The 13,419-nt window shown below is 33.2% G+C and overlaps 2 protein-coding genes across 2 annotated transcripts in view; both read left to right on the top strand.

The window, feature by feature from the left end:
* Positions 1,051-5,614, top strand: LOC105169999 (proteinaceous RNase P 2). The gene is made up of 7 exons (XM_011090566.2): positions 1,051-1,671; positions 2,156-2,545; positions 2,785-2,886; positions 2,995-3,167; positions 3,508-3,628; positions 4,711-4,779; positions 4,958-5,614. Exons 1-7 carry the CDS (start codon positions 1,162-1,164, stop codon positions 5,132-5,134), a joined length of 1,542 nt encoding a protein of 513 aa, XP_011088868.1. The 5' UTR covers positions 1,051-1,161; the 3' UTR covers positions 5,135-5,614.
* Positions 10,392-13,419, top strand: part of LOC105170226 (alcohol-forming fatty acyl-CoA reductase) — a gene marked incomplete in the record, with an annotated part of 3,710 nt that continues 682 nt past the window's right edge. The window contains 9 exon segments of the mRNA XM_011090898.2: positions 10,392-10,496; positions 10,608-10,711; positions 10,800-10,996; positions 11,118-11,218; positions 11,294-11,492; positions 11,646-11,813; positions 12,245-12,326; positions 12,653-12,931; positions 13,321-13,419. Coding sequence (XP_011089200.2) covers positions 10,427-10,496; positions 10,608-10,711; positions 10,800-10,996; positions 11,118-11,218; positions 11,294-11,492; positions 11,646-11,813; positions 12,245-12,326; positions 12,653-12,931; positions 13,321-13,419 — 1,299 coding nt within the window.

The following is a 13,419-nucleotide window of genomic DNA, read 5'->3' on the forward strand; positions in this document are numbered from 1 at the left end:
GTACATCTCGTGTCATATATGAATTTTTTTTAATTGTTTTAATAAAAAAAATAGTATAATTACACTCTTCTCTCAAGAGAATTTATATAATTACACGTAAATCCCTGATGGTTTGAGAAATTACATTTAGTATTTTTAAGGTTTGCTTTCATCCATGTGCATATGTGAAAAATATCACATCACACAATTTTTAAATATCACATGTGCATTGCATGTGATGTTATTTCGTCAAAAGACTTGGTGAAAAAACAGGTATAAATGACAAAGTGCAAAATTTTATAAAGTTAAGATGGTAAGTTGATACAAAACAAAGTTTAGATACCAACGTGTAAAAACAGTTATAGTTCGAATAACAAAATATAATTAATCCATTTAGTTATTATACTAACACGTATACTTTATTTATAATTGAGGCAATAATAATATATATTGTTAAAATGATAATTAATATATGGAGAGTGAACTGATCACCTTAAAAAATGGCAAATAGTGAAGCTTAATGCGTTTTCGAAAACTAATCATGGAGCTAAAAAAATTTAGTTCTACCCACGCCTTGATAGAGTTCCCTCTATTATCAAGAAACGGCTTCTTGTGTAAATATTGATATCCATTATCTGCATTTAACCTTTACAATTAAATTGCCCTTAGATGTGTGCACCAATGGAATATTCTACCATAATTACTCAAAAAATGCAAAATGTAATAAAATCAAAATATTAGTTGGGGAGGTGTAAAAAAAAAATTGAGGTATAAAGTGCAATAACCTCATACCTTGGGGGTGTTTTCACTTTACCCAAAAACTGACAATGATGATAATTGTTTCATGGAATTCCAAATTTTTCAATATATATCTAACATTTAAATATTTTTTGCAATAAATATATGAGAAGTTTTATTTTGAATAAAATTAACTAAATAATAAGTGTATTGATATATAATTTAATAAAAAGATTTAATTATATAAGTTTAATAATACTTACAAAGTGATTATTTAGTGCTGACAAGCAGATAAACAATTTTATCAAGTTTAAATCTTAAAATCTCAAAATTAGAGGCGGACAGCATTATAACCCTCCACTCAGGGTTACTGTCATTGGTAAAATTAGGGTTTTTCCAGTAGTCCTCAACACCGATACGACATTCCGGGCCGAAACCGCCACCATGAACCACCAGAACACGCGGCGGAAGAAGCAGAAGCTGACCCCAGAAGCCCAGTTCCGGGCTACACTCGACCTCTGCTCCAGAACGAAAGACTTCTCCGCCGCGGTCTCCCTCTATGAATCCTCCGCCTCTCCAACTCTCACCCTCAACAACCTCAACTCCTTCCTCTACATATGCTCCAACGCCCTTTCCAACCCGGAAACCCGGGATTCCGCCATCAATTTCGGGTTCAACTTGTTCCACCACCATAACAAGGAAAATTTCAAGCCAAACGAGGCGACGCTCACGGCTATGGCCAGGCTGGCGGCGGCGAAAGGCGACGGTGACTATGCGTTTGAGCTTGCGAAGAGCGTGAAGAACTATGCGGTTGCGCCGAAGCTCAGGACTTATGCGCCGGCACTGATTTGTTTTTGTGGTAGTGGTGAGGCGGATAAGGCGTATGAAGTGGAGGAGCATGTGAAATCCGTGGGGCTGCACTTAGAGGAACCCGAGCTCGCTGCTTTGTTAAAGGTGAGAGCTTTTTCTTGGTGTGAATTTCTCAGAAGCCCAACTTGTTATGATTGCATTGTAGATTGTGGTTATGTTTTAAATTCCAGAGATTGTGAATTGTTTTGGCCTAGAGTTTTGTCAGTGACCATTGTATCGATTCTGATGGTCCTGTCATGAGTTACATTTATTTGCAAATTCTTAATTTGTTATGGTAAATTGTTTGGTGCATTTCTGGTTGCCATTTGGAAATATTGGAGGGGAAGAGTTTGTATTCATTGGCCCAAAGATGCATGATGCCTCTTAGTTTTACTGTTGATCTTACTTTGTTTTTTTGGTTTCTTCCAAACTTGTAGCTTCTATGATGGTTGAAATGTTCTTAGATTTACTTTTTTAATATTCTCAATTTTTGTCCTCCATAATGTGAAGTCCTGAATTGTTATAGTATGAAAAAGTCAAGGACATCTTAGTACTAATTAATTATTTTATCTATTTCGTGTTTTTGAAGGTGAGCGTGGAGACAGGGAGGGAGAACAAGGTTTATGAGTATTTGCATAAACTGAGGACACTAAGAGGGGTTGACGAGTCAACAATGGAAATCATAGAGAGTTGGTTTAGAGGGAAGAAGGCAGCTGAGGTGGAATTAGTTAGTTTGGATCAGGATCAGGTTAAGGAGGCCATTATGAAGAATGGAGGTGGATGGCATGGACTTGGGTGGCTTGGTAAGGGTGAGTGGGTCCTGCGGAGATCGAGTATCACCTCAGATGGAAGATGTTGTGCTTGTCGTGAGCAGTTGGTTTGTGTCGATATTGATAGAGCTGAGACTGAGAAGTTTGCCCAATCAGTTGCTTCTTTGGCAATGGAAAGAGAAGTTCAATCAAATTTTAAGGAATTTCAGGTCAGATAAATTTTTTCATCCTCTAAAATTGTAAGCCCATCTACTTTCCAAAAGGAAAATGAGAAGACACTTGCCTTGTTCCGATATCATCTATGCATATAAAAATTTGAACTATGAATCCATGTAAAGATACCTGTAATAAATCAATTTGTATTTTATATATTTGCAACATACATGACAATATAAATTCTTTTATGATATCCTTGGATTCCAACAATTTGAACAAATAATATTTGTAGGATTGGCTAGATCAACATTCTGAATATGAAAGTGTGGTCGATGGAGCAAATGTTGGACTGTACCAACAGAATTTTGCAGAGGGCGGTTTCAGTATTGCACAGGTTCTAAATCTTGACCTTTTTGTGTGTCCCCTTTTGTTTTGTGCTGAAGTTAAATTGAAAAGATATCCACAGCTCATTTTGTTCCCTTCACAAATTTTTATAGAGCAGCTTGATGATGTCGTGAAAGAAGTGCATAAAGGCAGCCAAAAATGGCCACTTGTTGTGTTGCATAAGAAGCGCATCCGGTCACTTCTTGAGGATGTTTCTAAAAGAAAACTGATTGAGGAATGGACTGACCAAGGACTGTTGTATGGAACACCATATGGATCGAATGATGATTGGTAAATCTTTAGCCTTATGAATGTTGTATGACTATGTCCTTTTATTGTGTTTTTGAAATGACTCCAGATATTCTGTTAAGCTATGTGATAGATTTTTACAATAGTTTTCTACTGTTTCACACGCCTTCTGTGTTTATTAGAAAGTAATTAGTACAGAAATAGAAATTACTTTTGATTCCTGATGCAGCTCTATGGTTAGCATTTACTCACTCTTTACAGCTGAAGATTACTTCTGTTGCTTTGAATTATGTGCATGTTACAAATCGCTTTGGAAAATGCTTAATTTTTCTGGTAATTCCTCCTTTTTATTACCTTTCCGGTTGCTATTTTTTTAATTCAGGTATTGGCTATATGCTGCTGTAAAATTAAAGTGCTTGTTAGTGACAAATGATGAAATGAGAGATCATATTTTTGAGCTGCTTGGTAGCAATTTTTTCTTCAGATGGAAAGAAAGACATCAGGTAGAGACATATATATATATATATATTATTTCTCTTGGTCTCTGTTTTCTGTCCCGGATTCTCCCTAATGTTTGTGTCTATAATCATTGAGATGGTGCAATTGCTTTCCTTTACTCTCTTCTATGGAATACAGTCCATGGAAAGATTTTATTAATAACAGATCTTCATAGATTTGCTCAAACCTGGTGATTTAAATCACAAAAAGTAAATATTCAATAAAACTTTGCGATGTGGCTGCAGGATTGAGAACTTCTGTTGAAAATGCAACATACCCATTTTTGGAAGAATTCATCACATTTGCATTTCGGTTCAGAAATCTTTTCTGAGTGCTGAACTATGAATTAGTTTTATGCTAAAATAATCAGTAGAGAATTGCTGATATACCCAGGCAGTATGCATCGTAGAAAGACTCGGCAACAATCAGTTCCTTGTATATTTTTCCACTCGACATTATTCTGCTCTGAGTTTCATGAGTTTTATGTTAACTGGGTCTTTACTGGAAGAGTAAATCTATGATGCATTGAACTTATTCTTGAGAACTGGACTCTTCCTATTTTATGTTTCTTGAAGTTGTATAGTCTTGTTCACCATTAACTGTCAGCGATGTTAAAATCTCACTAGTGACATGTTGTGCTTCTGACCATGGTGGCTTGATTGCTGTATAGAGATACTTGCATGGTTGTAAAAGATTGGTGCGGTAGGAATTTAGTTGTGTGGAAAAGTAATGTGATGATATTATTTCTGTTATCTGGAAGTTTATCATTTTGCAGAATGGCATTTGTGTGTATTGTTAGTTCCTTTTGTACCCATAGTTGTAAGGTAGAATAATGGTTTAAGGATCGTATCTGCATTAATTGACATTTTCAAAGTCTTGACGCCCCTCAAAGAAGTGCATGGGTTGCAATAATAAGATCAGTTGGGTGGATATAAACCAGGTGACACGATATTTTGGTATCTCGAACCTGCAGAGTCCACAAATTGACAATTTTGGCATATCAAATGTGTTTTTGTTTTTAGACTTATGCATTCTGATAGAGTTCAAGTTTAGTTTTTCAACTGATGTGGCTTCCTTCATATTGCAGGTCAGATATACATTCATGAAAGGCAATCTGAAACTTACGATGCCCCCTTCATATTCTCTTGTCATCCAGGTAGTAACCTGTGCCTTTGTGAATACCTCTATCGAGATTCGCTGAGAAGGGTGCTTATGCATTTTCCATATTTGTTTTGCAGCATCCGATTAAGTTCTTACTTTAATTTCTAATGTGGTGTTGCGAGTTGTGATCGCAATTACTTCTATAAACAGTTCACACATTTTCTTATATTCAGGAAAGCGAGAAGGGGTGGTGGCATATACCCTTAGCAGGAGAAGTTAGTAGCGAGTCTTTGAGAACTTGGCTCTGTGTGACGCGTCCAGGATATTGTGATACCGGCAAAGAGATCACATGCAATAATGATCGTCAGTTAGATCATATAAATGGTAGTAGTAACTCAGAGAGTTCTTGAGCATGAAATGGCATCTGCTGGATCGCCACTCACAGGACGAAAGAGTCCTTTTTCTATTGAAGGGGATGGTTAAAATTTTGGTTAAACGTGGTTGGTTACTCAAAAGTACTCTTGATTTATAGTCATGAATAGATAAGGTAGGCACACGGTGTAATTTTAAGTGATGGTGGTCCTGATCCAAACCACCTGGTTTTCCAGCCAAATTTGTTGGAGTTCTTGAATGACCTCTTAATTAGCCCACATGATATTGGTTTTGTTCCTATTTAAGTATTCATGATCTTCTACTATAGGGTTGACGACATATATAAATAGGAAAATTCTAATTTAGACTGGTTTGGTCAGATTTGAACCAAGTTATATAGTAAGTGTAATACATTTGCGTCGTGTTGGTGTATAATTTAGAGAAAGTGATTGGTCACATGATAAGTGTATTACACCTATATGATTGGTTTGGTTCGATCAAATTTAGTTTGGTAAGAATTTTCCTGTTGGGCTGCTTACTTGTTTCAAATTTATATGCATAGGTAAAAGATCAGGTAATATTCGATTGCACCGGCTGTTATTATAATATTATTGGCTGAATTGGACAACACTGGTGAAAATATTTTATGATGTTTCGTTTTATTCAGGTGTTATATCTTATAATGAAGATCAATTCTTTCCTTTTTCTTTATTTCTTTCTTTCTCTTCTATTCTCCTCTTTTTTCTTTTCTTCTTTGTGTTTTTGACAGAAACCAACCTATCACTTGACGTAGATGATGCATTGTTATTATAATTATATAGACAGATTGAAAGTTCACTGGTGTGATTGCTGAGGATAATTAGAACTTTAAGCTTGATGACAACTTTATTTCCATATTGCTAATGTTTCATCAGACGAAAGCCTTTTTACTATGTCTCATGATTCAATAATTTGTGTTATTTATATTTTATTCTAATTTCATAATTGTTTTAGAATTTTCTTCCTTCGCTGTATTGGACGTGGGGTAACACCTGTAACTATTATTTTTATTACCACAACTTTGTAAATTGTTTAAAGTGGTAATTATACTATCAGAATAGAATATCATAAATACTTAACTTGCACCATCCATTTCTAGAAAATGAAACCACAATATAATTAAATATAACATGTATATAATTTCAAGAAAATAATAAAACTGTTCAATTATTTAGGTTAAGACACAAGATATTTAATTTGAAACTAGCCACAACGTATATAATATTAAACTACGAAATACATTTAAATTCTTACCTAATTAAAGATACATCGTCCGTTCCACCTTACACATGATGTTGATTAAAATATAGCACCAAATTTGATGTAATATATAATGCCTAATAAAATTGAAGTTTAATTCATAGAGACTTATATGCGTTGAAATGTTAGTGCAGAAGCATGGAATACAAATGAGAGGATACAGTCTATATGCATTGATATTTACGACAGACTTGCAACGGAAGAAAAAATAATATACTAGTTATATAATTATTACTGTCGTGATAAATTTGCATCAGCCCTTGGTATTGCGACAGAGGGACAAGTTCCTCATTAAATCCTAAAATTTCATAAAATGTTGTTAGACAAGTGGTATGTGACTTTATTTTGTGATGGTTGAATGTTGTCCCAAATTGGGTTAAGTTTACGGGCAGTTTCTAACAACATCCGCATTTCAACAAGTCTTCACATCGTGTCACAAATTTGTTGTAATTTTGCTATAAATGTATTTTGTGGTAGCATTTGTGGCAAATTTTTGATGTAATGAGATTTGCAATAAATTTGGCGACGAATTGCAAACTCGTTGCAAATAGCGCGCCACAAATCATTAGTGCGATGGATATTGCGGCAACATTGTTCCCCTATGAGCTTTTGGTGCAAAGACGTTGAAAAGTAGTCATCTGATTGATGAAAGGGCAGGCAGACTATGGAATTGAAGGTGTCCTGACTCCTGCATGCTCTCTCCTTCCACCAAATATTGTTGGAGTTCTTGAATCTACTCTTAAATAGCCCACATGATATCTTTTTTTTTTTTTTTTCCATTTCAGTGTATATATATATATATACGATCTTCTACTTTAGAGTTGGTGGCATATATATATATAAACGAATTATGAATCCGACGATGTTGGACGATCAATTTACACCAGTTAGCTACACCGGCTCAAATGTTATTTTTCCGTAATTCTGCACATACTTAATTACATTGAATGATGGCGTTTATTTTACTGTTTTAAATTCATTTGAATATATAAAAAAGATTAAGATGATATTAGCGGTTTTATTCAATTGTTATATTTTAGAATGAAGATCAGCTTTTCTTATGTCTGGAACATAAACCAACTTCCGTTGTGTCTCAAATTTCTGGAACACCAAAATGTAGAAAGGTGGGTTTCATTAGTTATATGCATGGTCTTCTTCACTGTTAACTGTCACCAACACCACATGTATCGACTGTACTTCGTCCGCTAGTTAAAAATGAACTGTGATCACGAGTACTTTTGGGTGAACTTGTTAACAAATTTTCTTATATTTTAGGATCAAGTCTGATCGGAAAGGGATTGTGGCATATAGCTGGAGAAATTAGCAGCGAGTCTTTAGAAACTCACCAATAATCATCTTCATTTTGATCATATTATTTTGACATTTCAACCACTTTCGATCGCATGCTTAATACTTATAATTTCATTAGTTACCAGATTCTCATTAATAGTTCAATAAGATACAAAAATTATCACTTTTAGTCTTTCTGTCAGATTCATTAGTATTTTGAAGGAAAAGACACGTGCTAAGCACGTGGACACTATTCAAAATACTAACGAAATTTGACAAGTGAATTTTTTTGTAATTTATGGAATCATTAATAAGAATCTAGTAACTAACGAGATTTTAAGTATTAAGCACGTGATTAAAAGTGGTTGAAATGTCAAAATACTAATGAAATCTGATGAAAATATTAAAAATCTAAAAGTGAGATTTTATAATTTATGAGACTATTAATGAGAATCACATAATTTTTGAGATGAAAAGTATATTATATCCCGTCAAATTACTTTTGATGGATATTCAGGAATTTACGAGGCAGATAGATAGTTGAAGTGATGAAGGTCCTGATTCGAACAACTATAGGTATATATAGTCAAATCTTGTTGAGTCTTGAATGAACATTTAAATCATCCACATGTTGTTACTTTTGTTTTATTTAAATGTTGAGGTTATTTTGCTTTAGAGTTGGTGACATAATATAAATGGGGTGAATAGCAATTTATCCTCTCATGTTATTATAAATGTATATATTACCTTTCTATCAAGAACAATTAGCAATTTATTTCCTATATTTTTTAAAATAAAATAACTTACCTCTTTGTCTAAGGAGGTAAATTGTTTTATTTTAAAAAACATAGGGAGATAAATTGTTGTATTTTCGAAAACACAACAAGGTAAATTATATTTTTTTAATAAGTGGATAATTTGCAATATCACAGGAGGATTGCTTATATTTTTTCTTGTATAAATAAGGAAACCCACCTGTCGAAGTTCGATTTTTTCGAATTTGATAATAATACTGCATTCATGTGTGTATAGGTTGTTGCTATCATATTAACGTTAATATTTAATGATATTAGGTTTTATTTGGTTGTTATATACGACATTGAAGATATAGATGGAGTTGTAACTTTTTCAACGAGTAGCAGGATTTATCAAAATAATCCAAGTACAAAAGTGTCTAAAATACTATTTTGATTTTTTAGATATAAATTAATCAAGGTATTTTAACTGACACTGACACAGACACAGACACAGCAGACAACATGCTCTTTAACGTAAGATTTGATCTTGATGTAAGAATATCACTCAAATTTCTCTTGCAATTTCTGAATTTTTACTTTACTCTTAAGAAACAATAATAAAGGGTTGCCACTTGCCAGCCTAGTTATTCATCAGAGTAATAGGAAGTGAAGTTCGTCGTGGCGCACTACCCCACCCTATTGCTCCATATCTCCATAGTTTCCGCCCTTGTCGCCTTGTGGCCGCCGGTTACGCATCTCTCTGCTCCAGCTTCCTCTCCTTCCTCCTACTTCATACCATAACTAATAGAACATGATATTAATTTAGAATTAAATTTTGAGCCAAGTTAACTATATAAAATTGAAAAAAAATTATTTTTCGTCCTGTTACTCTAAGATATATAAATTATTCGCTACATTATAAATGACAACGGCTTAAAAATTATAATAGAAAATACTTTCTACCACAATTTAAAAAAATTCAATAATTAACTTTTTACCATGATAATTAATATTTATCATGATTTTAACTATAGTCAAAACATTTGCTATATATATATTCATATGTGACTAATGTTTTGATTTTACTTATAAAAAAAAAGACTAACTTTTTACCATGATAGTTAATTAGTATTTGTCGCTCTTTCACTTTTAACCGTATTATAATTAACATTAGCAAAAGTAATATTTCTTCTGGTGTATGTATAACTTTGGCGAGAGTGCACTTTTGGTTCACTTAAATTTTAATTTTGCAATGGATGATAATAATATTAAAAAAGAAGCTTGCTACACAAAAAATGCCACTTTCGTCGCAAAAAGAGGGTTGCCAAGTACCAAACATGTGCCTTTTTCTGCCGAAATTGGCAATTTTCGAAAAAAAAAGAACCAAATTTGCTATTTTTTTAATAAAGTATTGTTCTTAATTGTAAAATTAAAATTATAGTAAACTAAACTCCCATGCAATTACTGGATGAAAAATGCGTTTTCCCATAAAGTTTAATCCTCTGGTTAGAACAATAGTTTCATACTAAGGGGCAGAGTCATTGAACTTGAAATTTCTCATGTTATCTTTTGATGGCTAAATCATTTAAAACGTCTGGTACGTGGTTGTTGGCTTGTTGGGGAAGGTATATTTATAAGTAATAGTTGCATGAGCTATTTTATAATTAAAGTAAAGTTGAGGGATGTCTATGCAAATAAGTTATGTAGCTGGATCGATAAATATGCTAGGAAAACTAGCATGTCTTCTAGGGGTGTTATCTTTTGATGGCTAAAGTGCTAAACCATTTAAAACGTCTGGTACGTGGTTGTTGGCTTGTTGGGGAAGGTATATTTATAAGTAATAGTTGCATGAGCTATTTTATAATTAAAGTAAAGTTGAGGGATGTCTATGCAAATAAGTTATGTAGCTGGATCTATAAATATGCTAGGAAAACTAGCATGTCTTCTATAATAAACTTGAATTAAAATCCATTCCAATTCATCTGCACTTGTTAATTTGTGGCCATGGAGATCGCGCAATATTTTGAGGACAAGACAGTTTTCATTTCTGGCGTCACAGGCTTTCTTGCAAAGCGTTCTCTTCTCTCTCTCTCTTTCTTTTTACGAATACTTGCAACTTGTTTGGTTGGATTTTTTAATATATAATGCATTCTTTATATATTTTTGCTTTGCCATGTGGATGCAGTTTTTCTAGAGAAGATACTACGCATTCAACCCAAAGTCAAGAAAATATTTCTTTTGATTAGAGCAACATCTGAGAAATCTGTTGAGCAAAGATTACATGATGAGGTGCGTATACAACACATATATTTTACTAGTTAACATAGAGCGTAATAAGTAAAATGCAATAGACTACTGTAGATGGCATACTTTGCAGGTTCTGAGTGTCGAGTTGTTCCGAATTGTTAAGAAGGACTTGGATTCAAATGCTGGACTTTTGGAAAAAGTCGTCCCAATTCCAGGTGACGTTTCTTTGGAGAACTTAGGGATAATAGAGTCGAGAGTAAGAGAGGAGATATGGCGGGATGTGGATATTATTGTCAACTCAGCTGCAACAACCAAATTCGATGAAAGGTACATATGCATGTTTATGACAAGTATTGTGGCGGAGTAGTTGTTTAATAGGCATGCAACACTTGGAAATATAGTATGGGATGGAAGTGTAAGTTTGATTCTTGAGGAACTTTGTACGTAGATATGATGTAGCATTAGGTATAAATGCAATGGGAGGCATGCATGTCCAACACTTTGCAGCAAAATGTTGTAAACTAGAGATGCTTCTCCACGTTTCCACAGGTTAGGTTATCAATTTCCAGATTTAATTAGGCCATTAATTACAATTATTTAAACTAATTTTTCATATACATACAGCTTATATTCATGGGATGAGGGATGGACTCATACTGGAGCAGCCCATTCATATGGGAGAAACGCTTCCCGGAGCTAAAATATCTTATTTGGATATTAACATGGAGACGAAGATTGTTGAGAAAAAGCTAAGAGAACTCCAAGCACTAAATGCTACCCAAAAAGAAGTCACTTGGGTTATGAAGGAGATGGGCATTGACAGGTTATATATATACACACATAAATATACATGAATGGGATTTTTCTTTTTCATTCCATGATTATAACTTGTGCGTATATTATAAATCTCCTTGATTTTAGGTACTTATATCTATATTAATTAATGAAATTGAAGGTGTATTAATTAACGTTTCAGAGCTAAGTTGCATGGATGGCCAAACACTTATGCATTTACAAAGGCAATGGGGGAAATGATGATTTTGGAGGAGATGAAGAGAAAGGATTATAAGCTCATTATACTACGTCCAACTATTATAACAACTACTTACAAAGAACCATTTCCCGGCTGGATTGAAGGATTAAGGTACGTATACCTCTCGCAATAAAGGATTAAGGTATGTATAAAAAATGAAGGATTATTCACTATATTATAAATGACTACGACTTAAAAACATGTCACATCAATAATCTTTACTACTGTTCAATGAAATTGATGCGAAAACTTTAAGTGTTTGACTATGCTAGTTCGTCATGATTTCAATTATAGCCAATATATTTGTCATGATTTTTGAATATGACAAATATTTTGGCCCCGCTTTATGAAATAATAACTAATAATCATTATGCAACTGTGTTTAATTAGTACTTATCATAATTTTTTTTACTAACAATGATAATTAATTAACCATAATAAAAAAATATATTTACTCAAGTCAAATGACATAAGTGTATATTTTTCTTCAATTGTCAAGAGACACTATCTTTGAATCTTACTGGTTAATTGTGCTGTAACAGAACCCTTGATGCACTTTTTGCTGCCTATGGGAAAGGAAAATTGAGTTTCTTCGTAGTCGATCCACAATCCATACTTGATATGGTAAGTTAATTGAGAAGCATACTCTTTCTTTTCTTTCTTCCCCCATTCTTGTGGAATAAATTGTATAAAGACGAAATATATAATTGTCGTGTAGTCCCATAAATAAGTTCACAATCCCATAATTAAATTTAAGATTATGAGTTCAACTCAAGTATATGGGTGTTTGTCTTATTATGAGTATTTGTCTCACTTCGTTTGAATTTATTGTAATTTATTTTACAGTTGTTGTATTGTTCTTAATTTTTTAAAATATTGTAATTATTATTTCTAAGAAAGAAAAAAATAAGAAAGACATAATTATCATGATATTTCTTGAAAATTTACAGATACCAGGAGATATGGTAGTGAATGCTATGGTTGCAGCAATTGCAAGACACTCAAATGATGAAGTTTCTCCCGATTTTGTGATTTATCATGTTGGTTCATCCAGAAGAAATCCCATAAACGCGCACCATCTCCAATCTCTAGTGTATCAATATTTGCGTAAGAAGCCATTGCATGATAATAGAGGGAAGCCTATCAAGGCGGGGGCTGAACTACAATTTTTGAGCTCCATGAATAGCTTTCACAAATACATTGAAATCCATTATTTGCCATATTTGAAGGTCGGTTCACTTCATATGTATTATAATTCTCTGCAATACATATTAGGGTAAATTACATTCATATTTTTTTTATTTAAAATAATTAATTACCCTCCATGAGGTTCATTCCACCTTACATATAAATCTACCCATAAAGTCCTGGCGAATTTAACATATGGTATTTTAAAAATATACTTTATAACTTTTTTACTACAATTTGATCAATTTCTTGAATCAAAATGCCTTATGCGATATTAATATTAAATGGCATTTTGGTCAGAAAAATAATAAAATTACAGGCACAAATTTATGAGGGATAATTTTGAAATATTAAATAAAAAAATTGTCGAAATCTTACTTGATAGACTTATATGTTATATATTATTTAATTACGTACACATATATTTCAGATATTGAAGCTGTTGAATGTGATATTTTGCGACAAATTCAAAACATCATACACCAATTCAAGACAAGCTCTCGACTATCTTATGCGATTAGTGGAACTC

This window comes from Sesamum indicum, linkage group LG9 (genome assembly GCF_000512975.1).
Source record: "Sesamum indicum cultivar Zhongzhi No. 13 linkage group LG9, S_indicum_v1.0, whole genome shotgun sequence".
In the NCBI taxonomy this organism is placed as follows: Eukaryota; Viridiplantae; Streptophyta; class Magnoliopsida; order Lamiales; family Pedaliaceae; genus Sesamum; species Sesamum indicum.